Below are 24,805 nucleotides of genomic sequence, written 5' to 3' on the forward strand. Positions count from 1 at the left end.
CGTTATTTGGCACAGCATTCACATGGTAGCACTTATTTTATTTCTACAGCTTCGATAGGAAAGTATACATGCAAGATTGAACAGCAAAATAAAAGCACAAGATATAGCAACAAAAGAATCAAAATTCATCATTAATCCGGTCCTATCAAAGCACCAAGACTGTAATTCGGAGAAGGGCGACCGAACGGCCTAAAAGGTCATCTATAAGTGAGTATTCACTTTGGCTAAAATGCAAGAGACGGACCTTCTATCTCGAGGAATTGAAGCCGTCCTTGCGAGAGGTGAACGGGGGTCCGCCACGGCATCATACGATGGCCCAACAGTCACTTGAGAAGGAGCCAGGCCCATTGCCGACATTATACTAGCCAGACTATCTATGTCGTCAGGCTGCCTGCATCTCGAAGACTCTGGAGTCTGTGACGAAGGGATCAACGGTCCCTCATAAGGTTCCGGAGTGTGTAGTCGAGGAGATGTGAGAGGGCTCAGTAAATCAGCATTCGACACGGACTGCTCGTCGTCAGAGCTTTCAGGTTCGTCAGGATACGGACGAAGGAAAGAAGGTTCTCCGACTACGACGCGTCTAGTACGGGAAATAACGGGCGTGGTGGAACTCCCTACACCGGGGCTAGTACTTTCACGAGAGGTACTCGAAGAGACGCGTCGGCTCTTCGCCTTGGAAGCGGCGACGTAGAGGCGCACAAATTCATCTGCCTTGGTAGACCTGGTTGGAGGTGCTGGCGAAGCTGGGGCGTCCTTGCTAGACGACAAGCGGGAATGTGGCGCTGCAGCAGACTTGGAGGAGGAAGCTCTCTCACGCGACGCCGGTCTCGCAGGAGAGCTCCCCCCTACAAGCGTTACAGTCTCTGGAGAAGTTACAGTAGCAGTACTTGGCACGGTCTTGCCAGAACTCGTCGCAAATCCTCGTGATGGCTCGGGATTAGCAGATGGACGACGGTTTTTGTCGTTTTGCGAATGACTTCCTCCCATACGCGGTGATCGCGACGACTTGGGTTTGGCACCACCCGGGAGAATTCGTATGTTTCCTTCGTCTCTCGCTTCCTCATATGCCTTCCAGGCATCTTCTTCACAGGTAAAGCTCACATAGTGTGACTCAGAGACGCCAATGACCAGTGGCGCGACAAGTAGCCTGCCAGGGACGTGATTAAATAATAACGCAAAATTAAAGAACTGCACTAACCAGTTATTGAACAATCCGACGTCTCGTCCAGCGGTGACTGCATACCACTTCTTCTTGGCCATATTCTAAGCGGCGGAAAGGATGGGAGAGATAGGCTTAACAGCATTGTGATGGAAATTTGTATCCTCTAATTGGCAGTATTTACGCTAGGGTCATCACTATGTCGGAACCGAAGGCACCAATCAGTACGTATTATGTACTTGGTCACCACAGCATTATACGAATCTAAGAAACACGACAGCAAAGCATGTACTATCTGATGAGCACGTAATAATCCAATACCCCCATGTCCATTACACGGCAATGTAACCTCCACGACTAGATGACCGCCGTGGGCGTACAGAAGAACATAAATGTGAAGCAACATCGCTCAGCATATACGGGACTTCCTGCCAGAAATCGCGGTGCCTTCAGAAGAAAGCAGTTAGATAATATAAAATAGACTAGGAAACCTTGCCGTACGGTATCAGGTCCTTCCCGCTCGCACCGTAGGTGGTGTAATTGTAGTAGGCACCAAGGCCAAAATAGGCCAAGAAAGCGAGCAATAATCTATCGAAAGCGTTAATAATTTGAAAAAAAAGTCGCAATATATGTGATACTGACACTAGGAAGAACCAGCCTAAGCCGCTTCCAACACTTTCTTCTACAGGTCCATCACCGGGACCAGTGCTCCCACCACCACCACCATTATTTTCGCCGAATGAACAGCCAGCAGGAGAACGCCATTCTAACCGAAGCTCTGCCTCGTCGTAAGAAGTGAATGTAGGGTCGGAGTTGGAGGCGTCTGGGTCGCAGAGCAATGTTAGATTGAAAGACTGGGTCACAGAGCCGCTAGTGTACGATGGTCCATGCATAATCACGGACAATCCTTTCGGTGCTGAAGAGGATCAATTATTAGGGCAATGGCTTGTATTGAAGCAAATAACGTACATGATAGCGCCTTGTACGACGGATTCGCCGTCGAGGTCTGCACGATGGGAATCACAGAAATAATCCGGTCATCCGCATCCTCCTTCTCATTTGTCTTGGTCAGACATACTCTTGTATGGCTGGGACACTAGAACGCATGCATCAGAACATAGGATAAGAGGAACGAAGGGATGGTGTACTTGGTCTCGTTCATTCACACCACCCTGCGACGACAACTCACTGCACAAATCCAGCCTAACCGAGTCCACCATCGTTGTCGGCGGCGTATCACGCCTTCGAGAGACGGTATGCTCGCCCCCGAGAGACGTCAAGTCAAATTTGACAGATGGGCTCACGGTAATATGGCAGTCGAGCTCATCGTCCGCTAGCACAGAGGCGATGTGGGTGTGATAGAAGAAGAAAAAGGCAAGGGAGGATAACCACTGTCGCCGGAGTATCATTTTCGAAAAGTAAGAGGAAGAGTAGGCATCTGCTTACGTAGGCAACGTGACGCCTCGTTCAAATCGTCCATCAGGCGCGTTTTATTTTCTATCTTTCAAGTTCGCTTCTGATTTTTCTGTTTATATTTCTCTAGCAATAGAGCCAAAGGAGACAGTGGTTCTACGCAATGCTTGCCATCACGAAATTCAGATCTTTGCTATTCCATTTCGACCTCAGTCAATGATACTGCGCGTCAAGGATATGTATGAACGCACCTCACTGTTGGCATCGATTACGCAGGCAGAAGAGGAGGTTCTACGTCTTCTACCCAAAATTACCCATCTGAAGGATGTCATGGCGGTAGTGGCAGCCTCTCTAGACAAGCTGAAGAAGTACAAAGTGGCGCTCAAAAGTCACATCGCGGCTCAAGGATCCTTGTTATGTTCCCCCATCCGTGCCCTTCCCGCAGAAGTTCTTTGCTGTATATTCAGTTATGCCTGCCATTCCTTCGAGGATAAGACCGGTGATATGCAGACTTTACCTTGCGGCATAGACCAGGACGCGTTGAATATTTCCCAGTATCTTTTGGCGCAAAATCTCCGTATCAATGCCATCCCTATGGACGACCATATCTGTCAATATCGATACAACGCATATAGCGGCTGCAGAGCACTGCCAGTTTATGTCCGCCGCTCACACAGGAAACATCTTCATGTCATACTCGCCCACCTTCCTTTCCGAAAGAGCCAAAAGACACGGAGAAAATACATTCTCTGATCTCTGCATCATTATTGGTTCCACAAAGTTTTCGATTTCGCACGCTCAAAATATTTGGCTGTGATCCGTCTTTCAACGAAATCCTTAGCCTGGATAATCTCTACATGCTTGGCTTATATGACCTGGCGCCTATTCAATGTTATGAGGAATTCATATGGCTAGAGTCTATAGGAAAACTGTACTCCCTCGAGTTGGCGCATTATGCTAGGTCGAGGGGCTTTTGATGTCTAAATGACAGATTTTATGACAGCTTCGACGAATTCGACCCTTCCGAGTCGACGCTTTATGGATTTCAGGTGAATTCACGAACCTATACTCTCTCGACCTTAAAATCGAAGAATCTCTTGGGGACAGAGTTTTTCCGGCGCGACTGTCATCGTGGTCGGCGAGAACTTGGAAATTTAGAGCACCAACAAGAAACGGAGGTAAAAACGCGTTGGTCAACGAAACGCGATTGCGGTCAGGAAGGATGTGGGCTGATACGGTGCTCTTCTCGACCCTATACCAGTATGCACCCCGCCCTGGGTTCCATGAAAAGTTGTAAAAGCGCACTGAGGGACGTAATTGTAATATCGGAGCTCGGGTCCGGCATTCAAAACACAACACATACCATACCGCCATTCGACTCTTCGACGATCTCTCGGCTACTTATTCTCATTTATTCTCCACAACCATAATACAACGGCCCGGATATATGCGCGCTTTTGGACAAGTCGTGAAGCACTACCATTTGTGCAAACTCAGTTGTATGGGCATTGGGCAATGTCTTAGCAATCACAAGGAAAGGAAAATAGAAGAAGTAGTACTAGTCATCAGTGAGCCACACTTTCATTGCGATCTGAATTGCTGATTTCTTGGGCCACTAGCAATTCGGCCAATAATTCCAAGGCTTTCCACTGTTGTCAAGGGGACGCGTCGCAGATAAATCTACCCTTTTCCTCCAACTTAGGATGGTAAACCTTGTATCCTGGACGCCGCACCTTCGGGCTAGGACATCCGTACTTCCTTGCATTATCTTTGGTGTCTGTCAGTGTATAATTTCGATCACATCGAATGTCACATGTCCTGAGCCCGCATTCGTATTCGTTACCTTGCTGAAAAGCAAGGTCAACCCACAGTCATAAAGTTTCCTTTACCGTCGTCTGCCAAAAGCAATTAAGTACAAATAGGTGGCTGTGCTCAATCCAGCAGTCCTCTTCCTACTCTCGCATCTGCCAAAACCAAACAAATACAACGTAGCCGTGCAGCATGTCAAGACTCAGTACTCAGTACTCAGCCGTTTACCATCTCGACTCTATCGCACCTGCAGCACTAGCTTCAAAAAGTCGCCTCGCACATCGAATATTGAACGTTTGAACCTGAACATCTGGGGAATTGCTTAAGAATTGGATCGTGAGCGACTAATACCTTCTCCGTATTTTCCCTTCGCTGATGCTCATGCGTCGCACTTTATAGTCTGTTCCACTTACGAGGACTAGTACTACTCGCTGTGCTGTCCTAGCACAATTAACACTGCATCTGTCCTTCTTGCCATCAACAAGAAGCACACTTTCTAACTTCGTCTCTGGACACTTGCAGAGGGAAAGTCTCCCTTTGGCATCCCATGCTCAATACGCGAGAACATTGTACCCAACAAGATCATTATCACGTATATCAGCCCGCAAGACGAGGATCGGTACAAGCTTGTAAAAGGACCACAAGGTGATAGTCGAGGTACTAAAGGAGCTCGTCCAGGGGGAAAATACAGGAAAAGGCGAGGCAGAGTGGAAACTGAATGCTTTTCTGGCAGAGGGAATAGCCAAGGATGACCAGGACCGCGGAGCTAGGTGTGATCGCCTGGACCACCTATCTCGTAAGCCTATATGGGAATGAGCTCGCCCATCTACTGTTCATGGTCCTGATGAAGCTTTCAGCCGCCATCGATATATTATATTCAGGTTTGCGCATGATGCACGCAGTCCAATATGATACTGGTGAGTACATCTGTTAGTGCTCTACGCCATTGATCCTTATCCGTTCACTAGATTCTGCTATTCTCTCCTCCCACTTGCCACGTATCCACCACACCATGACAAATCGACATCAACCCCGATCCAATGACCCATCCCCACGACCCTCCTTCAGTCGGACATTCCCTTCCGATATTGCGTCATCCCCTACCACTCAACGACGTCTACCTGTTCCCGCTGCGCTGGTCTTTCAATGGCTAGTAACGTGCGTTGTTGGAAAGTAGAAGAGGACGTTGCCTCCTGTCTGGTGCGAGGAGGGAGTGAGTATGCCTGGAGACTGCGCGAAATATGACCCCACCCCATCCTGGTGTGTAGGTGTCCGAGTTTTGGCTGGAGACAATGGATCGTCTTCCGGCAAGCAAGACGTCTGCGCCTAGACGATGTATTCAAAACCGGTGAACACACCCACGGCGAAACTTCGCATAGGGTAGGGACGGCAGGTAGTCTTAGGAGGGACTGGTTTTACCTCGACGCCATGTATCGACGTCCGGCAAGCGAGAGCATGGCGTCGGGGTATTGCTGGGGATACAAGGAGTATAGGGCTAGGGTAAACTGGACATAGTACGCACGTCGCACGATGTCGACTGTCTTCGTTACTGATCGAGATCCTTTGCGTCTAGCTGTTATTGTACACCTCGCACCCCAGCCTCTCCCTGGACGACGACTTTTGCGCGTACATGACGTATCGACATCTGGCGAACGAGCGCACGGCGTCGTGACACCGGTCGGAATTTTGGAATAGATTATGGGTTTGAGTTCGGGGACTCTTATTAGAGATCGTTTGGCACTATGCAGTGTGGATTTTTCAATGTACAAATGATCTGCGAGGTATACGACTGGTATATCGGTGTTCAAAGAAGCAGACGTGCCACGCAAACACTTCGTAACATATTGGTATGACTTACGTAGATCAACCCGACGAGGAATCGTCGCTTTCAGTGTTTCCTTACATGTTTTGAGTCGGGAGCATTGCCAATGAAAAGGTCGACTCGAAAGAGACAGCAATAGGGTTCAAGGACAAGATTCAGCAAGGTCGTACTCGCCTCGGCACGCGGCAGGCACTTGTAAAAGAAGGGTATGTCACGGGTCACAGGAGCCTCATTCGGATAGGTTCTGGGGCTCCAGGCGCCAAAAAAAATCCCAAATTGGGCCACAAATCGTGTAAAATAGCGTAAAATTCTCCGAGAGCGCTTTTTGCGCTGTTTTCAAAGGATCCTGATCCCTTTACGGTCGAGGATCTGCTCATAAAATCAACCTTCGTTCGGGTTCCTATTCGTACTTTTTATGAATGTCACAGTCCCAAATTCCGTATTCGTTCATTCGGCAAGGTCCAGGACCGTCACAGGTCACAAGCCATTCGCTCTGATCGAAATTATACAGTAGTCCGACGGATGCTTTATGGACCATGGCTAAATTCCCTTGCATATCTGATCTCGACCTCGAAATCGAAGATGGGCACTGCAGCTTGCTAAGGACAACACTTTTGACCAGGGCGGCAGAGCTTGTGCTGCCAGAGCTCAGCTCCCTCTATATTACCCGTCATCCCATCGACACGTATGGTTGCAGCGTCAAAGATCCTATCACACAGTTCCTACACAAGATCACTGCTCCCTGCCCAACTTCCCTCGGCTTCTTTTGTAACGACAATACATGGTCGCACACCGGATTTGTTGGTTTCATTACACGATCTAGACTCCAGGCCCGACTCTTACAGCTCCAACTTTGTGGGCCGGCATTCGAGGAGCACGAACTGATGGATACCCTCACCACGTTGATCCGGTTAATAACGCTCGAGATTTGGCTGTATTCGTCTACCTGACAGAAAATCTTCTATCTCGTCTTATTTTTTGTCCATATGAGACGGCTTTATTGCCTTCACTCAAAGGACTCTCGCTTTCGATAGATCATGTCCTGAGTCGCCCAGAGTTGCTTGTGAAAACCATTGCCTCACGTGCACATCCCCAGCAAGAGTTCCATCAAACGCCCGCAGATATTTGACTTGGAATGTCATAATTGTACCCGTGATGGCATCTTATCCCAAGTACGCAAGCTGCAGTCAGAAATGCTATCAGGGGATATTATTTGACTCTGCGGCACTGGGAGTAAGTAGCTGTTACATTTGTGAAGGTGCCTATGATGGTGATTGACATCTTGATAGGAGCTGTCGTGCTGTACTATGACAATGTTCGTTGCAGTAGTTTGAAAAACGATGTAGTGCTATGCATCCTAACAGTATCTATTGGTCTGTCAACAGCCCGCTTTCTCAATCACCTGTGGAAGAACTTGAGACTCATAGACTGCTGTCACAACTCCACGGCTGCCAGTTGCTTCGTAGAATCGTAAAACAAGGCAGTAATATGACTAAGATGTCAAGAGGAAACGAGAAAACAAGGAAAGCACCTAACGCCACCATCGATCTTGAAATGGGGCTCTTAGTCAGCGTGGTAGCTAACCTGGCAGAAGGAACAGGGAGATACGTTAAGATACTAATGTCACTACTCACTGACACCTAAATTTGATGCACTCGAAATCATGGGGCATTAGGGAGAAGCCGAGGTAGGAAAAGAGGGGAACAAACAGAAAGGGTTGAGAGCGGCATCGAAAAGCTTAGGATGTGCGCGACCCGGCCGCGTCGCGCCTACCGTATGACGAGGTATGACGTCTTGAAGGCACGTGAACGATCAAAGGTTTTCGCCCTTCCAACCCCGATTCATGCATCACAAGCAATCTAGCATTATATTCTCGCACTCGGACTCGGTCAAAGAGGATGATGGCAGAGCCATGCAATTACTCTTTTTTTGGTGCCGTATCGCAACGGCCTGAAAAACAAGCCAATCTGTTACTGGGAAAATGTCTGGTGACTCGACGTCCAAGGCTCTGACGGTTGTTTCAGGGCCGGTTTCCGAACTAATATGTGGAGGAATTCCATTTCCCACCAACTTCTTCTCGACTTCTTCGTTTGCATCCTAGTCATGCGTTTCTCTCTACGCACTTGACTCTTGGCTTGTCTTCCTGAGCGGACCGGAATGTCTTATAAAATGTAATCGACACCATGGACTGGGGTACTTACTGCCTGTGAGATGCTGCGCCCTTTCTCCGACGTATGTTTCTTACTCTCGAGTGCCCTCTATGTTGCTGCTGTAGCGCCGGCGGGGCCCTGGGATGCCTTCAATTATGCTCCGAGATCAAAGACTGTCCTTCCTGTCCAAGTCATCGCCAGCATCGGAAATATTCAAGTTACTGTCGAAGACTCCACCAATTCTATGACGCTGGCTAGCCAAGAGTCATACATTACACTGGACTTTTTAAAAGAAGTAACTTCATATTTTGAGCTATGTCTTTATCACTAATCATTTCGAACCGTAGGTCGGTGGCCTACTATCCTTCACTGTTGATGCGGCCAGCGAAAACACATCCTTGGCGTTATCTTTCTCAGAATCTCCCTTATTCATCAGTCCTCATCAATCTGATGACTCTTGCCATGCGAATCCTCTCATGAACGGCGATGGAGCGCAGATACTTTCTCTGCCCTCTCCGTCAGGGAAGGTAACCCAGACGTTAGCGCAGCAGAGAGGCGGTTTTAGATATCTGACAATAGCTACTACCAACGATGATCCTGTGTCCATTTCCGATGTGCTGGTCGATATTACCTTCATGCCTCATTGGAACGATCTCAGAGCGTACTCGGGTTATTTCCTTGCAGAGGATCCAGTGTTCGAGGATCCAAATTTTTTAACTAAATTGTGGTATTCTGGAGCATATACTGTTCAGACGAACACCATCGATCCAAATCAAGCCCGAAGTTGTGTGGCTACTAGCGGTAATTCAGGCTTCAAGTGATTTGCGTATTGTTGACTGACTTGCTGGCTTACTTGAAGGCTGGGATAATAATGGGAATGCAGGACCTGTATCCGGACCTGTCCTTGTCGATGGTGCGAAGCGTGACCGGTAAGTAGAAACCAATCCTGTTAAAATGCAGAATTTGATCGATATGCTCAGAACCGTTTGGCCTGGTAAATGATTATTGTCATCCGAATAGAATTTCCTCGTACTGACAACAAATAGGTGATATGGGAATCTCGACGCATACCCAGCTGGTGTCGACAAATGACCTTCTGGCCACAAAGAACTCTCTCATTGTTATGTTCTCTACTCAAGACCCCTCTACGGGCTCTCTTCAGTATTCCGGTCCACCCATCAATGCTCGCGGGAGCGACACCTACATTTCTTGGTCACTTATCGGTTCACACAGTTACTTCTTGTATACGGGCGATCTCGACTTCATCAGAACAATCTGGGCAAATTACACGTATGCGCTTGATTTCCTACAAAGCCAGGTCGACGCTACTGGTTTGATGAATGTACCTCCTGCATTCGCTAACGATTGGGGAAGAGATGGCGGACAAGGCCATAACTCTGCAGCTAATGCTCTACTTTATAGGGTGCGTACTACACCTTCTGTGGTTTTACGTTGGGCCGAATGTAACGTTGCCATTATTTAGACTTTGATTACAGCTGCAGACCTTGCGTCTCAGCTAGGAGAATCGTCACTTTCGGCTGCCTACCTTGCCAATGCGTCTTCAGTGAAGTCCGCTTTTAATGAAATATTGTGGGACTCGTCGGCTGCCATGTTCCGCGATAACGAGAACACGAGCCTCCATCCCCAGGACGGCAACTCTTTGGCAGTCCTCTACAATGTTACAGCCAATGCCAGTCAGAATGTAGCTATCAGCGAGGGATTGACATCGTTCTGGACACCGATAGGCCCTCTCAGCCCAGAACTGAATGATACCATAATTCCATTCGTAGGCGGATTTGAGGTTAATTTCTCTCTGTCTTTTCTAAGTTAAGGCGCAGCAACTGATCAAATTTCCAATGTCCATGATAGGTCCAAGCACATTTCGTCGCTGGGCAGGGAGAACGGGCGCTGGACCTGCTTCGGCAAGAATGGGGTTACATGTTATATACCAATATATCAGTGCAGTCCACACTTCTGGAGGGCTACACCGCTAATGGTTCGCTGGGGTACGTGCGTTGTACTTTTGATGTGATCAAGAGACTTATAGTTTGAAAACAGCTATCGGAGTGCGGCCGGGTACGACTTAGATCATGCTTATACCAGCCATTCCCACGGCTGGTCTACTGGCCCCACTTCTGCGCTAACGTTCTTTGTACTTGGGTTGACGCTCACAGGTCCACAGGGTTCTAGCTGGTCGGTAGCCCCTGTGCTAAGTGGACTTCAGTCGGCTGAGGGTGGATTCGAAACGTCTTTGGGCTGGTTTGGAGTAAAGTGGAACGTGTCATCAACCAACAACTTTACGCTCGTCATCGAAGCGCCTCTTGGCACCGTAGGCACTGTGAGACTGCCTTCGTCCAGAAATTTCATAGTCGACGGTGACAGTGTATCATCGGCATCAATGATTGATGACCGTCCCTCGTTTCGTCTTGAAGGAGGGATCCATACCCTTATCCAATCCTTGTAGAGGGCGATGCTAGCAGTTTCAAGTAACGTGTAACATCGCTCGATTATTTGTACTTGTGGCTTTTGTATCATGACTCACTGACTGCGCTGTATATAATCGCGTTAAAACAATGGATATACTTGACTCATACATACAAATGGATTTTGGTGGTACAGAAGAGGTAAAGGAGTGTGCAGAAGGTATTGTTCGGATATATTTAAACTGTGGTGTGTGCGGCAGTAGGCAGGTAAGGTTCTGTAGGGCCATTTTCGTCTTGTCGACGCCTTCTCACTGCCGAACGTATATAACGTGAGAAACGGCTGCTGCCCCCAGTACTGTGTGCATGACCGTCTGGGAGATTAGGATGAAATTCTTCATTTCCATCAACATCACCTGGCCTTGACAGCATCGACTCAAGGGCAAGGAAATCTGGAATGAAAAAAGAAATTCGTTTCAGACAGATCAAACGGTAGCCGTGCCGAAATACGAACCTTGTCGACAAATAGGACAAGAACTGGACAATTCCAAAAGCCAGGGATCCACGCATTGCTGATGGAACCGGTGATGGCCTTCACATGGCAATATCCGAACATCGTCATCTTCCTCAAAGTCCACTATGCAGATAGGACATATTTCCCGACCAATAGCAGCAGGCACAGGGACGTCTTCAGAGTTCTGGCCGGGTTGGCCACTACGAGAGTGACCCTCACCTTGACCATCATCGGAGGTGGAGGCTGCGGCGTCGGCGTTGTTTTCTTGAGTTTGCCGTCGCGACGGTCGACGAACAGCTGGCTGCCCAGCTGCGGCATCATCACTCAAGCCTTGCATCTGAATCGCGGCGCTAGTTGGAGCATGGGGGTCGACGGCTTCCGGATCCTTGAAAGCCACGTTTGGACCCCTTGCTTGCGAGCTACCAAACTTGACGATCGGAAACGTGTCTAAGATTGCGCGTGTAAGACCTTGCGTGCGGCTCTGGTACATCTCGCCTCCTCCACGCCTTCGAGGGCCGTATCTCTCGGGGTGTCGGATAGCACGAATCGCCTGGTATACGCATGGCGGTATTAGTAAGCTTCCACTGCGAGGAGGTAGAGGACTTTACACCGGTGACAATAATAACACAGAAGAGAGCGGATACACAACCTGTGATGGCGTATAATACAATCCTGCATCGGTGAGTTAGTGTGTAGCGTATCACCAGTGGAAGCGCTTACATGGCTAAAGCAGTATTAGAAGAACCCCCTTGCTGATCACTGCCTGATCCAGAACTACTACTTGTCGTAGATGTGTCATTATCATCGCCCGTAGCATTATATGCCCGTAAAGTGGCATACAGGAAACCAGATGAGGTTGCGTATCCAGAAGATATAGTCGCGTTCATAATTGCTGCTGAGTCGTTAAGCCTTTGAGAGTCGTAGGTTCCAGATATGCTGTCGTTAGTGGACCCTATTTGACCGAACTGGTATTCGATGAGATGGGCAGAAGTAAGACTTTGAGTGGAGAAAATATCGAAAACTTGGTCAAAGGTTTGTGGATCTGCGTATTCGGGGTTGATTACGCAAGCCGTTGAGTAGAGGGAGTAGAGAAGCTGCATGAAAAGAAGCTTGAGGGTTTAAATTGAGGAAGTGAGCCACGACGCTTACAGCTGCAACAGCACCCTTGTCGCGCGCAAGTGTGAATATATCGATCTCCTGAGAAGCATTCGTAGCGTTGAAGTCACAGGAAACCAGAGCGATCCAAGGAGTCGTCGCTGAAGAAATATTAAAGGTGAAGCCAGGAGACACAAAGCAGTAACTTGCTTGCAGGGGTATTGTTATTAACCGACGTCTCCGAGAAATGCACGAGGGCGCCCTAAATTTTGTGAATCATAGATGAGAACATCTCAAGTGCATCACGCACCTTGCTGATTCCCTGACTGTCGTGACCAACCAACTGATATGACACAGTTTCCCAGTACGATCTACAACTGACTTAGTCCAATTCTGGCTCCGCGGCGAAGTGCACTGACCCATTTGAATACCACTGTAAATGAAGCTTGGAAACATCCGTGATATTGAGTCCACCAGCTATTGCGTCTTGGGTCGAGTTTGTCGGTGAGGCAGGGATATAGGAATAGACTCCTGGCGACAAGATGATCAGAACGGAAATCAGAGTCCACAGATTCCCGGATTTCGTGCGCCGAGCGGTAAGGCATGAATGGACGCCTTGAAAGAGGAGCGATACAACGAGACTCCACAGTGAAAGCATCTCCCAAGGGACGCAGTGGCGAGGAAGACAGGATGGTCGTAGCTGGACGGGTCGTCGACAGCCGTCACCACGTGCATTGCTAGGGTCCTATTTCAAGTAATTGGCCGACTTGCCGTCTCACTTCCATAGTGTCTTAGTCAACTGTCCGTTGTGCCCCCCTAGTACTTGGCGGCGGGCGCAACGACGAAGAATGTTATCAGTATCATGTCAATATCAAACATGATACTTGAGAAGAGCCCTTTTTAATCTGAACAAAACTGCTCAACGGAAATCTGTTTGATGAATTTTGGCGCACAGCTGCGAGAAGACTGCTTTATCTAACCAAAACTACGTCTCTCACAAGGAGTACTTCACCACCTTGAGACCGCTTAAGACCAAGAGCTGTTTTGGTTGCCAGCGGGCCATGCGCCCAATTTTCTTGAACCACAAAGAGAATTTGGACGAATGTCTAATTGACAATGAATGTCCTCGACTATAGAGACGTTCTCAATCGCCGATTTATCCGTGAGAAAGATCTTCTACTTATGATCCGGTAAACAGGACGGACCAACCGAAACGAGGTGAGAAACAATCGAACTTTGCAGCTCATTGACAGATCTTCCAAAGATGATGGTCGTTGATTCAGACCGAGCGTTGGAGCTTCAAGTCGGTGAAATCATAACCCCAAATTCATATATTTTACAGAAGATTTTGGAGAGACAGTCCTTAGAGCAGCTTTCCGGTAGGCTTCGACCCTTGCAATCCCATTTGATGGTCATACACCAGATTGCCACGAAGATAGGTCTTTTCTGCAAGACCACGGAGTCTTTGACCTTCGTACGGTGATATTTTATTCTTGAAGTTGAGCGATTCTTTCGTGACCTGGAGATCTGTCAGTCAAACGGATACAGAGCGGCCTTCTTGAAAGATACATTACCACGAATTCAGTGTTTGGATTCCATATCACAAAGTCACCATCATATCCTACCGTCAATTGACCTTTGGAATGTCCTAAACCCGCATGTTCCGCTGTTCGGTGACTCGTCCACTTGATAATCTGTCCAATCGTAACGCCTCGTTTGGAACTTTCTGTCCAAAGTAAGCTCAGTCCAAGACCAAGCGTACTGATACCTCCCCAGGCGTTCATGATGTCTCCTTCATCGAGCTTCTTTAATTCCACTACGCAAGGACTGTGATCAGACACGACACAATCGATATCTCCTTCTTTTAGGGCATCCCAAAGAAGATCCCTGTTGCTGTCTTCTCGAATCGGAGGGCAACATTTAAACTCGGGATGTCCGTGAAGTATGTCATCGGCTGATAGACAAAGATAATGAAAACAAGTCTCAACAGTAAGTTTTAAGCCAGCCATTCTAGCCGATCGTATTAAAGGGAGAGCCGATGAGGCCGACAGATGGACGATGTGACATCTTAGAGATGGATACTCTTTCTGAAGGGAGGTAATCAAAGAGATAGCATCGAACTCCAATTTTTGAGGACGGGAGCCAAGAAATGTTGAGTATAGTCTCGGAGAAAGATTTGAATGGTCGTCATTGGCGGCTTCGGAATGATCATCAAGTTCAGCGTGGAATAGTAAGACTGTGGGGACGTCCTGTGATTGGCGGTACGTTAGTCTAGAGATAGAGCGGCAAAAATATCGCTCACTTGTAGAACATTCATGGATGCTCTAAGATCAGATTCCGCAACACAAGGGAATTCCTGATAAGGATTAGATTAAAAAATGCAGGGCGTTCAGGGCTGTGTACCCACTTCTACGCCACTTTCGATGAGGAAACACTTGAAACCTTTCACGCCTGCCTCGACCAGAGGTTTGAGGTGTTCCTGACGTGCAAGAGATTTAGTCTGGATCAACTATTCCATATTATATTACCATAAATCGTACCTGATTTCCGGGGATCACTCCGCCCCAGAAGCCGACATCAGTAAAACACTGTCCAAGGGCAGCGGCCTTTTTGGTATCAAGGTCGGCGACAGTAACTGTCGGAGGAATAGAGTTAAGCGGCATGTCTACGACAGTTGTAACCCCTCCCGATGCAGCAGCGCTGGTGCCCGTCCAGAAGCCTTCCCAATCCGTTCTACCAGGTTCATTGAGATGTACGTGAGCACTGGCAGCAAGAACGATTTGATGTTAGGGCAGGTTGGAGACAATCCCATCAGAGGCTTACTCAACAAGCCCTGGGAGGACATATTTATCGCCGGCATCCACCCACTGGATGTTATCCGGAAATGATGTCTTAGTAGCTCTGCCTCGATTGACCTCGGTTATTTTTCCCGTAATTGTATCGACGACGATAGTGGCTGGTTGGGGGGAGTCTGAAGCAGGAAGAAGAACATTTGTACTTGTGCACACAAGGAGATTCGCCATAATGTGGAAGATGATGGGAGATGCAGATCGAACTACGAAACGCCAAATAGGGGCCTGTCCGGATTTAGCACGGTTGTCTCCGTAGTCGTCGAGTCCCATCAATACTATACTCCATCAGTTCCTGCTAGCCAGGTGGCCATATGTTATCTCTGATCCTTCCCATGTATTTCATTAATTTATATTTACAATGTCACGCACACTCCATCAATCAGACAGTTATCCGGGGCTTCTCAGGACACGGCTGCGAGCTGTTGCACTGAGCGCACTGCACTGATGGTATCCCGCATCATTGGATTGAGCTAGCCAATATCATAAATGTGACACTGCTTATATACGCCGTTTGATATATATTCCCCCGACTCTCGAGATTTGGCATCCACCCCATCCTGCCTTTTTCAATGTCTTCCGAACTACAACGAAATTACTGCACTGTTGAACAACCTCAAGCGGTATCTCTACGCCGTCTGCCTAGTCTGCCAACAGCTCGGCAGGCGCGACCCCTCCCTCCTGTACCCCGTCCGCTGGCTTGCAGGCGTTGCAAGACGTGTGTAACGTCCATCGGAGTGTTACTTCCTTTGACCAAAGTATGTATCATGACTCCTGCCCTTAATATTTTCTCTCAACACGTCATAGTAGATCCCTGTTCATGCTCGCGCATTCAGAGGATTCAATGGGAAAGCCTCATTATTTACTGATATGTAAGTAACGTTGCTCCGTTGAAGACTCGCATTTAATATTGATCGTGGGCCCCCCGCAGTCACAATGTCAACCTTTCGCCTCCCGTAATGCATTTGATGAACACCGGCGCCCACACAATGCAGCAGATATCATGCCAGAAGTGTTCAGCATACCTTGGAATGCACGTCGTTCGGGCCCATAGCCATTCAGAACGCTGGAAGGAGGTAAGATCGACGGACTTTTATCATCAGGATACTCTGATAATCTTTTCCAAGGGTCACTATCTCCTGGAACTTGAAAACCTTACCGCCGTTGTGAAACGCCGGAGGATTCACCCACCATCCTCGTCCTCTGACTCTGACGACAGTAGCTGATTTTATGTTCTGTTGGAACTTCCTTTCGCTCTACATTCACGTTTTCGGCAGATACATCTTGAAGTAAATGTGATTACAGGAGAGTCTTCCCATCGAAAAAGATTTATTATTCATTGTATTATATCTTTCAACATTGAATGTACTTGTAAATATATGATAGCACGGTTAGCAAAGGGTGCAGCGCATAGATCATGTCGATAGCAAACCGACGGTACGACGGAAATACCGACATGTCCGAAAAGGCCACTTGGAGCTAGAAGGCGCCAATCCGTTACTTTGCCATTGCGAAGTACAACTTTCGATGCTGTTTAACAACTAGGTTACAGTAGTCATTACGACATGAACGATCTTTACCAAGTTGGATCCCGGCGCAACGTTGACTAAGTGGCAGTGCCACGAGGTACGGCTAACTCCGACCAATTAGATCACGTGATTCGATATTTTATTTCCAAAATGATGATAATAATAGCAACTCGAGAATATCGCAGGGTTATCTGCTGCGTCGAACAGCAACTTACTAAATCCAACTGCCAAGTGCCCGGAAAGCACTCTTCATGACATCGGGCAGGTAGTCAAAATACCCACAATGCCACAGGAGGCTGCCACCGCGACAGTTGCCGCTTCCTTGGACTCGTTGTTGTCGCCCAAGGCCCAGACATTCGACGTCAACATCCGAGAATCTGTGGCGGAATCCGATTTCAACGACGTAGTCCTGGAGGATGATTCTCGATTCTCGACTGTCGCTCTTTCTTCGAGGCGTAGTAGTTCCAGCGCAGGCTCGTCGGTACATACTTTGGACAGTCCTCGACCGCATAGCAATTCATCTACTCTGGAGTCGAGTTTCGAGGCTCCCAAGAAACCTTCTCACAAGAAATCAGCTTCTACAACGACGATACGGTCCAATCATAATCTCACGTTTCTTCTAGCAAAGCTGGAGGAGGATTCCACGAAACGAGGCAGCATCGACGGACAAATCAAACTTCAAGAGGGATTCGTTCGTTTACAAAAGGAGAAGGGAGATCAAACAGAGACTGAAAATAGCAATGACGCTGAGGTTATTGACTGGGGTACGTCCATATCTGATGTGTTTTGGATTTTTGCTGATGGCCAGTACAATAAAATAGATTTTTGGGGCGCTGTCATGTCTGGTGATGAAGATAGTATTCCCTGCATTTGCAACGTCTAACGCGCCCTTAGATTACCAACAATTTGCCTCCGAAGAACCAGAGAGACTTGCACAGGCCATCGCCAAAGGAATTCCTGGAACCCTTCGAGGCATGATGTGGCAGCTTATGTAGATGGATTTATCTATTTTGTGACAGTTGAAGCTAACGGTGAAGATGAAGGGCAGCATCGAAAGATCCTGAGTTAGAGAGCACGTATCTGAAGCTTTTGAAGGAGACAAGTCCGCACGAGAAAGCTATAACCCGCGATTTAGGCAGGTAAGCTCATGCCAAACGCTTACTGACGCATACCTCAAGTTTCAATGGACCAGAACGTTTCCTCATCACGACTTCTTTACCGACGGCGATGGCATTGGGCAGGAGAACTTGTTCAATGTCCTTAAAGCATATTCTCTGTATGTTTAATCAGGGGCGATGTTCGTTGCCGTTCTCGCTTATATATTCTCTTCTAGATATGATTCGCAGGTGGGATATTGCCAAGGGCTTCCCTTCGTAGTCGCCATATTGTTGCTCAATGTCAGTATCTTCACTTTGTTCACAATATAAAATCTAATGTATCATGCAGATGCCGGATGAGGAAGCCTTTTCCCTGCTGGTTCGGCTGATGTATGTTTACGATCTTCGAGGCCACTTCCTTCCGGAGATGCCGAAGCTGCAACTACGTCTGGTAAGATCTGCCTGCTTTACCACGACAGTTGGCACTCATGGTCTCTTATCAGTTTCAGGTCTGTTCGATTTCTTTCAGCAGACGGTACCAGAGGATGAATGGCCCCCTTTTCTCAGTTTGACCGTTTAGTGGAGGAGCTTCTACCTGTTCTTCATATACATTTCCTTCGCCAAGGTGTCAAATCCAGCATGTTCTGTTCACAGTGGTTTTTGACGATGTTCAGCTACCGGTTTGATTTGGAGTTTTCACATCCGAATCTAACTCACTTCCATTGTAGATTCCCATTAGACGTCGTTTTCCGGATATATGACAACTGTCTAGCAAACGGAATCGAGGCTATGTTTGGATTTAGCATCGCCCTACTTCGCAAGAACGAGGACTTACTTCTGGGTCTCAAGTTCGATGAGATCCTGACGTTTCTCAATACAAAGCTCTTTGACAGATACAAGGTTTGAGATCAATGCATATAGATTATAAACTTACTGAGGACACTTCTAGGTGCAGTCTGCTGAATGCGGAGATCTCCACGGAGTCAAATACAATGCAGACGAGTTCGTGAACGAGGCAGTATCACTTCGGATAACGCCATTTCAGTTAGATACGTACGGTCACGAATACGATGACATTATGGTAAGCGCATACCAGTTTTCAGTGCCGTCAGCTCAATATGGGAACAAGCGTGAAGCCAACAAGCATAAAGTCGAGATGGACGAGCTCAGGACAACGAATCGAAATTTGTCCGCCAAAGTGTTGGTATCTCTCTATTTTGATTATTCCCCGTTCTCATTCAAAGATAGCAAAAGCCTTGAAGCAGATTTCGCTCAACTGAGTACTGAGCACGTAGAACTGTTGGTAAGTAGTGTCTTGTGGTCTGCTTGATTTCTTGATGAACCTGTTCAGAACGAGCTTGTAAAAGCAAGATTACAAAATGAAGAAACGGAAAGTGAACTTGTCCGCTATAAACTTTTGTTCGTGGTTTTTTATGTTCAAGCAATGCCTGGCTCATGTTTTTTAGATATGCGGAAGCCATGCACCAAAATGAGGAGGGTCAGTCTTCTAATCGAATATCAAACTCTATAGCGTCCATATTCAGCAGGAGAGGTAGTAGCAATGTTTGAATCGTGTTGAATTCCATGTAATATGCATATATTGTATTGTTAGCACCTGTACGATTGCCGGAGGTTTCGGCCGAAGTCGTTCCATCTACTACCGGAAGCAGCCAAGCGTTTTGTCAAATGCTCCTCTTGCGGCGTCAATGCATAACCCATAGTCAAAGGGCGTTTCATCCTCTTCGTCCTGTCTCCAGGGATATATGGACCGCTCCAGCACGTCTTCGCAGGCGCACCAGTGAGTCCGGTCGTACTACCCAGGGTCGCAGTCGTGAACGGAATTCAACCTGGCTGGTTTATCCTGCAACGATTCTCGTCTTGTCTGGCCTCGGTTATGTAGCATATAACAACTCGAAGCCGTTCAAGCATACAGTACTTGCGATAATACGCTGCGCCAGAGTTGGAGGTACGTGTATTTCGATAAATGGGCGCGAGAATACTCATAGATGTGTTTTAGAGGCTGCTATACTCGGAGCCATTGACTACAAATGGACCTTTGCGGGATCGTATGAAACGGAGGAGGAAAGGATGCAGGCGTATTCGGAGTGCCATACACGAAGCGCAAAGAGAGTATTGAAGGCTCTACTGGCGAATGGAGGTGCGCTCTCTGATCAATCTAATTCGCTTTCCATCGTTGACATCGCAGAAGGTGTATTCATAAAACTGGGACAGCATATGTCGTCTCTTATTATGCTGCCGAGGGAATGGACCAGCATTATGAGGCCTCTGCAGGATCAGTGCCAGCCTACACCGTATGAAAATCTGGAAGGCCTATTTCTCTCGGATATGGGTGCATCCATAGACGAACTGTTCGATGATTTCGACCCAAATCCTATTGGGGTGGCCAGTCTGGCGCAAGTGCACGTCGGGCACCATCACGCTTCTGGTAAACGCGTTGCTGTCAAGGTGCATAACAACGAATATATCTTGAGAGCATCCTCTGACCCATCCATTAGCTGCAACATCCTCACCTAGCAGAGTTTTGTGATATTGATATGGCAATGGTTGAGGTTGCGCTGGGTACATGACTTTCTTCATTCAGGTGCACCACTTATGCCCTTCAACAGGATGGATCAAATACTGGTTTCCCGAATTTGAGTTTACTTGGCTCGGGGTATGGAATAAGCTATCTATTCGATTTCGTGAACTTGAATTATCTTTCTGCAGGAAGAGATGCGAGAGAATCTTCCCAAAGAAATGGATTTCGTCCACGAAGCAACTAACGCGAAGAAGACTGCCAACGATTTCAAAAATATCAGAACTTCTCTTTATATTCCAGAGGTCATTGTTGCAAAAAAGCGAGTGCTCATTATGGAATACATCCAAGGAGCCCGAGGTTCGTGACATCGCTGTGGTCAGGCAGTTATTAACAGCAGAATCATAGTGGACGATCTAGAGTACCTGGCCGACGCCAACATCGATCGTAATAAAGTTGCTTTGGAACTGTCTCGCATATTTAATCAAATGATTTTCATCAATGGCTGGTTTCACGCGGTACGCCTGTGTTCAGTGTTTGCCACTGGGCTAATAATACCACTTGCAGGACCCCCATCTGGGTATGATAAGCCATTTTTGATGCACTAGTATCAAGTTAACTCGGCATTTAGGGAATCTGTTAATTCGTCTGGCACCACAAACATCTAAGTCTCCCTATAATTTTGAAGTCGTACTACTGGATCATGGCTTGTACTTTGACCTTGATACGCCACTTCGTGTCAACTATGGCAAGTTTTGGCTCTCCCTCTTCGCCCCCGCTAGCGAGTCGGCCAATGCTGACCGCCGAAAATACGCTCAGTTAGTTGGGAACGTTGGTCCGGACTTGTATCCTATATTTGAAGCAGCCATAACGGGACGTGCTGGTTTAGAGGGGACTTTCGAAAGCGGTACTTTTGAGCGTGCCTCTGACATGATGAGTATATCTCCGCAAACTGAGGAGGAAGTACAGTTGATACAGAATACGATTATGACGCGAGAAGGGATGTTCGCATCGATTCTGCACGTCCTTAGACATGTCCCAAGGAGAGTACTTATGGTGTTAAAGGTCAATGACTTGTTAAGGTGAGAGGGATTCACATCGTTCTCTGTTTAGAGACCCTACCTCAACAATTTTTAGGAATCTGGATCACTCTTTGATGACGACGCACTCAAATGTATGTGTCATTTCGTTCATGTCGGTCTTTCTCCAACTTTCGCTTCCTAGGTCCGAATATTTTTGATCATGGCCAAGTATTGTATATATGCGGTATGGCAAGACGACCGGCTCCGTGTGATAGACAGCATAAGGGATAGAGGGTTGTTTTCCTTTAGCCTACTCTTCGACTATTTCAGGTGTTGGTGGTATGTAACAGACAATTTCTCTGTCACATTCACTTCATGACATGTCCATCAGGCGATACCAAAAATCATACGCGCAAGTCGTATTGGCCGAATCCATCATGGATATACAGGCCCACTCTGTGATCACGAGGGCTTGGATTCGTGGGTTGTTGACGAAAGGTTTTAGAGGCGCGCATTTAGCTGCAGCTGGTCTCGCATGAAGATGTCAAAAGTAGTATATGCACATTGCTCATCGATCATGATCATGCTTAATTCTATGTTTTTACGAGGTTGAGTACCGTTTCCCTGACTGTTTTAGCGTCCGCTCTTCCTCTCGTCTCCTTCATCACCCAGCCCACGATCTTGTTGATCACATTATGATGTCCAGCCCGGAGAGCCGCAACCTCGTCAGGCAATGCTTCAACAGCTCGCGTACAGACGAATTGAAGATCATCCCCGGAAGAGGAGGACATCGACATGAAGTTTAATTTCACCGCTAATTGTCGGACAGAGGTTTCCGGGGTAATTGACGGGTCGGTCAACATGTGCCGAAGTAACAACTTCCCCGACGGTCTCGTTACACTATTTGATGCAACAAGGTCGATCAATTCACCCAGCTGACGGGGTGTTATGTGTTTCGAGGTAAAAGTTTTATCTAGCATTGAGAGTTGTCCTTGTAAGGAGTGCAATATCCTGTTAGTTGAACATGAATACAAGTGAATTCGAAGTAAGTATCAACATGCCAATTGATGACGTTCTTGGGATCCCTATTTTTATCGGCACAGACCGCTTCAAAGTAGGCCACAGCACTGATATCAGTGTCTTGATGAGATGTTTCATCCAAACTGATATTGTTTTCGCTGTCGTATCCAATATCTCTGCCTGTGTCTAAACCCATGAGGACATCGACATCAATCTGAGTAACGCCAAAAGGCTCATAGGTGTCGACGAGACGCTTGCGTAGGGCATCCGGGAGAGCGGGAAGGTTGTCTTTCATTTCTTGTATTTGGGCCTATCAAGAAGACGGTGAGAGAATGAGCGCCATTGGAATGTCAGTCGTTTACCCTCCGAAACATGAAGAATACCGAGGTTGGGATCAGGCATATAACGGTATTCTGGGGCGTCCTCTTTAGAACGAAGTTTGTACGTGTCCCAACGATAATGATCAAAGCCCCGTGTCTCTTGAGGTACAGTGCAAGACGACATTAAGAGGGTCTTTTGCCTGACAATTTCGCAATCTAGAATGGTCGATAATTGAAGATAGACCGCGTAAGAAGCAACTAACTGATGGCAGCCACCATAAATTTGACACTATTGAGGTTTTTAATTTCGCAGCGAGTGCCAAAGGGTTCACCTGGGCGGTGTATCGAGACATTGACATCACATCGCATAGATCCCTGTTCTAATGTGTGAGCGACGGTAAAATAACAGCCAGTAGACCTACTGTGTCCATGTTCCCATCACTGGCACCAACAGCACGCAAAGTGGCTTGAAGGGCACGCACATACTCCGCGGCCTCGTCTGGCGACTGCAAATCAGGTTCTGTCACGATTTCCAGAAGGCCAGTCCCGGCTCTGTTGAGATCGATGAGGGAGGTTTGTGTTCGAGGGTCGAATATCGACTTGGCGGTATCCTACGATGCCATTGGCGATTAAGCTACAAAGAGAGGGTCTCAGGTCGCACCTGCTCCATTTGTATCTGCTTTATTCTGACCTTTCTCCCCAGCGTTGGCAAAGTAAGATAGCCATCTGTGGCTATTGGTGCGTAGTGCTGCGTTATCTGGTACCCAGATGGCAGGTCCGAATAGAAATAGTGCTTCCTGTCAAATGATGAACGTCGCTGGATATCGCAGTTGAGCGCAAGGGATGCCCTAAGTGCCAGGAGCAGGCATTTGGGGTTGAGTTTGGGTAGGGTACCAGGGAAGGCAGCATCGACGACGTTGAAGGTGGTGTTGGCCGGATGGGTCAACAGCGAGGTCGACGCACTCGAAAATAATTTTTGGCGAGACTTGATTTGTGCATGCGTTTCAATGCCCAGGACGACGTGCCAGCCATCCAGGAGCAGTCGCGACATGAATCAAGAGAACAAGACGGTCATGACAATCAGTGCGAAAGCAAAGGATAATGTACACGGCAAATAATACAAGACAAATACGACTACTTAAAATATTCACTTCTTCACCGTCGCAAAGAGTCGATCAATGGTATCCATACCATCCTTGAGCGTTTTCCACTGGAAAGACTGAGTAAGGTGGCACAGCGTACCCAAGAAAGGGACGGACCTGTTCTAGTGAAAGAGAAATGCCCTTCTTGCCTGGCTTTTCGTCTCCTTCTTGCCCATAGAACTCCCGTATATCGAGCAGTGGCATACCTTTGAAACTTCGGACAGTCGCGCGCTTCTTCTTTCCAAGATCGATGTATTTATCGCCGTCGGATGTCTTGTGCACGACGACTTCAGCATCAGACCGGGAGTCGTTGGGTGTCTTCTGCTATCCAGTAGGCGTGTTGATTTTAGTCAGGTCATATCAGTGGGCAGCGTCACCTTTGGCTTGGATTTGGTTTCAATGGGTTCGTCTTCATCACTCGACTCTTCTGCCTTCTTTGTTTTCTGGAAATCATAAACAACCAGCACGCGTCAGCTTTCAATGGCATGCGCGTACCTTACTACGCGATGACTTGGTTTTTCCCTTCGCCGTAGATGGCGCATCCTCATCACTGAAATGTTCGATATTTTTGGCCTATCTCGCTACTCAGCCACTGCACATCGAAGCAAAGAGACGCGATGTCAAACCTTGGTACGTTTCGGTTTGGGCTCAGAAGCATCGGACGCGTCATCAATGAAAGCTTCGTCCTCACTGGACTCAGCTGCCTTTCGCTTGGCCATTGAGCTTGTGAAGACGATGGAGAAGTTTTTTTTTGAATCTCTTGAGGTTGTAATCGTCAAGTTGCACGGACCAAGAACTTATCGCAGGATCACGTGTTTCGCGCCACCGCGGAGTCGGGCCCGTACCGGGTAGTACCGGCCTGGACCGTCCTGACATTGACAAGTTTCTTCGCGCTGAAATGCGCATGG

The 24,805-nt window shown here is 47.6% G+C and overlaps 11 protein-coding genes across 11 annotated transcripts; 5 read left to right on the top strand and 6 right to left on the bottom strand.

The window, feature by feature from the left end:
- Window positions 1-9: 9 nt before the first annotated feature.
- Window positions 10-1,308, bottom strand: EV420DRAFT_1530112 (uncharacterized protein). The gene is made up of 2 exons (XM_060472579.1): window positions 245-1,308; window positions 10-189 (listed from the first exon to the last, which is right to left on the bottom strand). The coding sequence occupies exons 1-2, from the start codon at window positions 1,258-1,260 to the stop codon at window positions 132-134; spliced, it is 1,074 nt and encodes a 357-aa protein (XP_060332973.1). The 5' UTR covers window positions 1,261-1,308; the 3' UTR covers window positions 10-131.
- EV420DRAFT_1530114 (autophagy-related protein 27) lies at window positions 1,309-2,591 on the bottom strand. The gene is made up of 5 exons (XM_060472580.1): window positions 2,308-2,591; window positions 2,129-2,255; window positions 1,802-2,075; window positions 1,661-1,747; window positions 1,309-1,606 (listed from the first exon to the last, which is right to left on the bottom strand). Exons 1-5 carry the CDS (start codon window positions 2,566-2,568, stop codon window positions 1,492-1,494), a joined length of 864 nt encoding a protein of 287 aa, XP_060332974.1. The 5' UTR covers window positions 2,569-2,591; the 3' UTR covers window positions 1,309-1,491.
- Window positions 2,592-5,129: 2,538 nt separating this feature from the next.
- On the top strand, window positions 5,130-7,353 carry EV420DRAFT_1668391 (uncharacterized protein; the record flags this gene model as incomplete). Its single annotated transcript, XM_060479009.1, has 5 exons — window positions 5,130-5,298; window positions 5,350-5,539; window positions 5,650-5,895; window positions 6,302-6,409; window positions 6,715-7,353. The coding sequence occupies 5 exons, from the start codon at window positions 5,130-5,132 to the stop codon at window positions 7,151-7,153; spliced, it is 1,152 nt and encodes a 383-aa protein (XP_060332975.1). The 3' UTR covers window positions 7,154-7,353.
- Window positions 7,354-8,065: 712 nt separating this feature from the next.
- Window positions 8,066-10,912, top strand: EV420DRAFT_1530129 (glycoside hydrolase family 78 protein). The gene is made up of 8 exons (XM_060472581.1): window positions 8,066-8,648; window positions 8,701-9,154; window positions 9,213-9,282; window positions 9,334-9,347; window positions 9,400-9,776; window positions 9,837-10,154; window positions 10,223-10,359; window positions 10,412-10,912. Exons 1-8 carry the CDS (start codon window positions 8,415-8,417, stop codon window positions 10,815-10,817), a joined length of 2,010 nt encoding a protein of 669 aa, XP_060332976.1. The 5' UTR covers window positions 8,066-8,414; the 3' UTR covers window positions 10,818-10,912.
- EV420DRAFT_1530134 (uncharacterized protein) lies at window positions 10,908-13,104 on the bottom strand. The gene is made up of 8 exons (XM_060472582.1): window positions 12,802-13,104; window positions 12,693-12,753; window positions 12,593-12,644; window positions 12,437-12,543; window positions 12,008-12,381; window positions 11,896-11,959; window positions 11,288-11,837; window positions 10,908-11,225 (listed from the first exon to the last, which is right to left on the bottom strand). Exons 1-8 carry the CDS (start codon window positions 13,038-13,040, stop codon window positions 11,014-11,016), a joined length of 1,659 nt encoding a protein of 552 aa, XP_060332977.1. The 5' UTR covers window positions 13,041-13,104; the 3' UTR covers window positions 10,908-11,013.
- Window positions 13,105-13,745: 641 nt separating this feature from the next.
- On the bottom strand, window positions 13,746-15,405 carry EV420DRAFT_1267380 (allantoinase; the record flags this gene model as incomplete). Its single annotated transcript, XM_060467384.1, has 6 exons — window positions 13,746-13,901; window positions 13,957-14,631; window positions 14,685-14,738; window positions 14,790-14,861; window positions 14,923-15,145; window positions 15,206-15,405. 6 exons carry the CDS (start codon window positions 15,403-15,405, stop codon window positions 13,746-13,748), a joined length of 1,380 nt encoding a protein of 459 aa, XP_060332978.1.
- A 398-nt stretch (window positions 15,406-15,803) lies between these two features.
- EV420DRAFT_1640580 (uncharacterized protein) lies at window positions 15,804-16,457 on the top strand (the record flags this gene model as incomplete). The annotated part of the gene is made up of 4 exons (XM_060477118.1): window positions 15,804-15,989; window positions 16,042-16,103; window positions 16,163-16,307; window positions 16,359-16,457. The coding sequence occupies 4 exons, from the start codon at window positions 15,804-15,806 to the stop codon at window positions 16,455-16,457; spliced, it is 492 nt and encodes a 163-aa protein (XP_060332979.1).
- Window positions 16,458-16,937: 480 nt separating this feature from the next.
- Window positions 16,938-19,516, top strand: EV420DRAFT_1530143 (rab-GTPase-TBC domain-containing protein). The gene is given in 15 exon segments (XM_060472583.1): window positions 16,938-17,524; window positions 17,582-17,605; window positions 17,655-17,751; window positions 17,804-17,899; window positions 17,953-18,036; window positions 18,094-18,157; window positions 18,207-18,308; window positions 18,324-18,325; window positions 18,421-18,537; window positions 18,586-18,757; window positions 18,807-18,938; window positions 18,987-19,057; window positions 19,106-19,160; window positions 19,209-19,276; window positions 19,324-19,516. The coding sequence occupies 15 exon segments, from the start codon at window positions 17,044-17,046 to the stop codon at window positions 19,424-19,426; spliced, it is 1,668 nt and encodes a 555-aa protein (XP_060332980.1). The 5' UTR covers window positions 16,938-17,043; the 3' UTR covers window positions 19,427-19,516.
- Window positions 19,517-21,981, top strand: EV420DRAFT_1530156 (ABC1 family-domain-containing protein). Its single transcript, XM_060472584.1, has 12 exons — window positions 19,517-19,823; window positions 19,875-20,015; window positions 20,067-20,323; window positions 20,374-20,437; window positions 20,485-20,531; window positions 20,585-20,753; window positions 20,802-20,911; window positions 20,961-20,973; window positions 21,025-21,475; window positions 21,531-21,567; window positions 21,618-21,754; window positions 21,807-21,981. Exons 1-12 carry the CDS (start codon window positions 19,544-19,546, stop codon window positions 21,952-21,954), a joined length of 1,854 nt encoding a protein of 617 aa, XP_060332981.1. The 5' UTR covers window positions 19,517-19,543; the 3' UTR covers window positions 21,955-21,981.
- EV420DRAFT_1530160 (Glutamyl-tRNA amidotransferase B subunit) lies at window positions 21,982-23,858 on the bottom strand. The gene is made up of 6 exons (XM_060472585.1): window positions 23,417-23,858; window positions 23,178-23,366; window positions 23,019-23,130; window positions 22,801-22,971; window positions 22,477-22,747; window positions 21,982-22,426 (listed from the first exon to the last, which is right to left on the bottom strand). Exons 1-6 carry the CDS (start codon window positions 23,804-23,806, stop codon window positions 22,009-22,011), a joined length of 1,551 nt encoding a protein of 516 aa, XP_060332982.1. The 5' UTR covers window positions 23,807-23,858; the 3' UTR covers window positions 21,982-22,008.
- On the bottom strand, window positions 23,859-24,699 carry EV420DRAFT_1530168 (transcriptional Coactivator p15-domain-containing protein). Its single transcript, XM_060472586.1, has 5 exons — window positions 24,524-24,699; window positions 24,393-24,470; window positions 24,275-24,340; window positions 24,015-24,218; window positions 23,859-23,965 (listed from the first exon to the last, which is right to left on the bottom strand). Exons 1-5 carry the CDS (start codon window positions 24,614-24,616, stop codon window positions 23,903-23,905), a joined length of 504 nt encoding a protein of 167 aa, XP_060332983.1. The 5' UTR covers window positions 24,617-24,699; the 3' UTR covers window positions 23,859-23,902.
- Between the last annotated feature and the right edge of the window lie 106 nt (window positions 24,700-24,805).

This window comes from Desarmillaria tabescens (genome assembly GCF_030435595.1).
Source record: "Desarmillaria tabescens strain CCBAS 213 chromosome Unknown EV420scaffold_11, whole genome shotgun sequence".
NCBI classification, from domain to species: domain Eukaryota; kingdom Fungi; phylum Basidiomycota; class Agaricomycetes; order Agaricales; family Physalacriaceae; genus Desarmillaria; species Desarmillaria tabescens.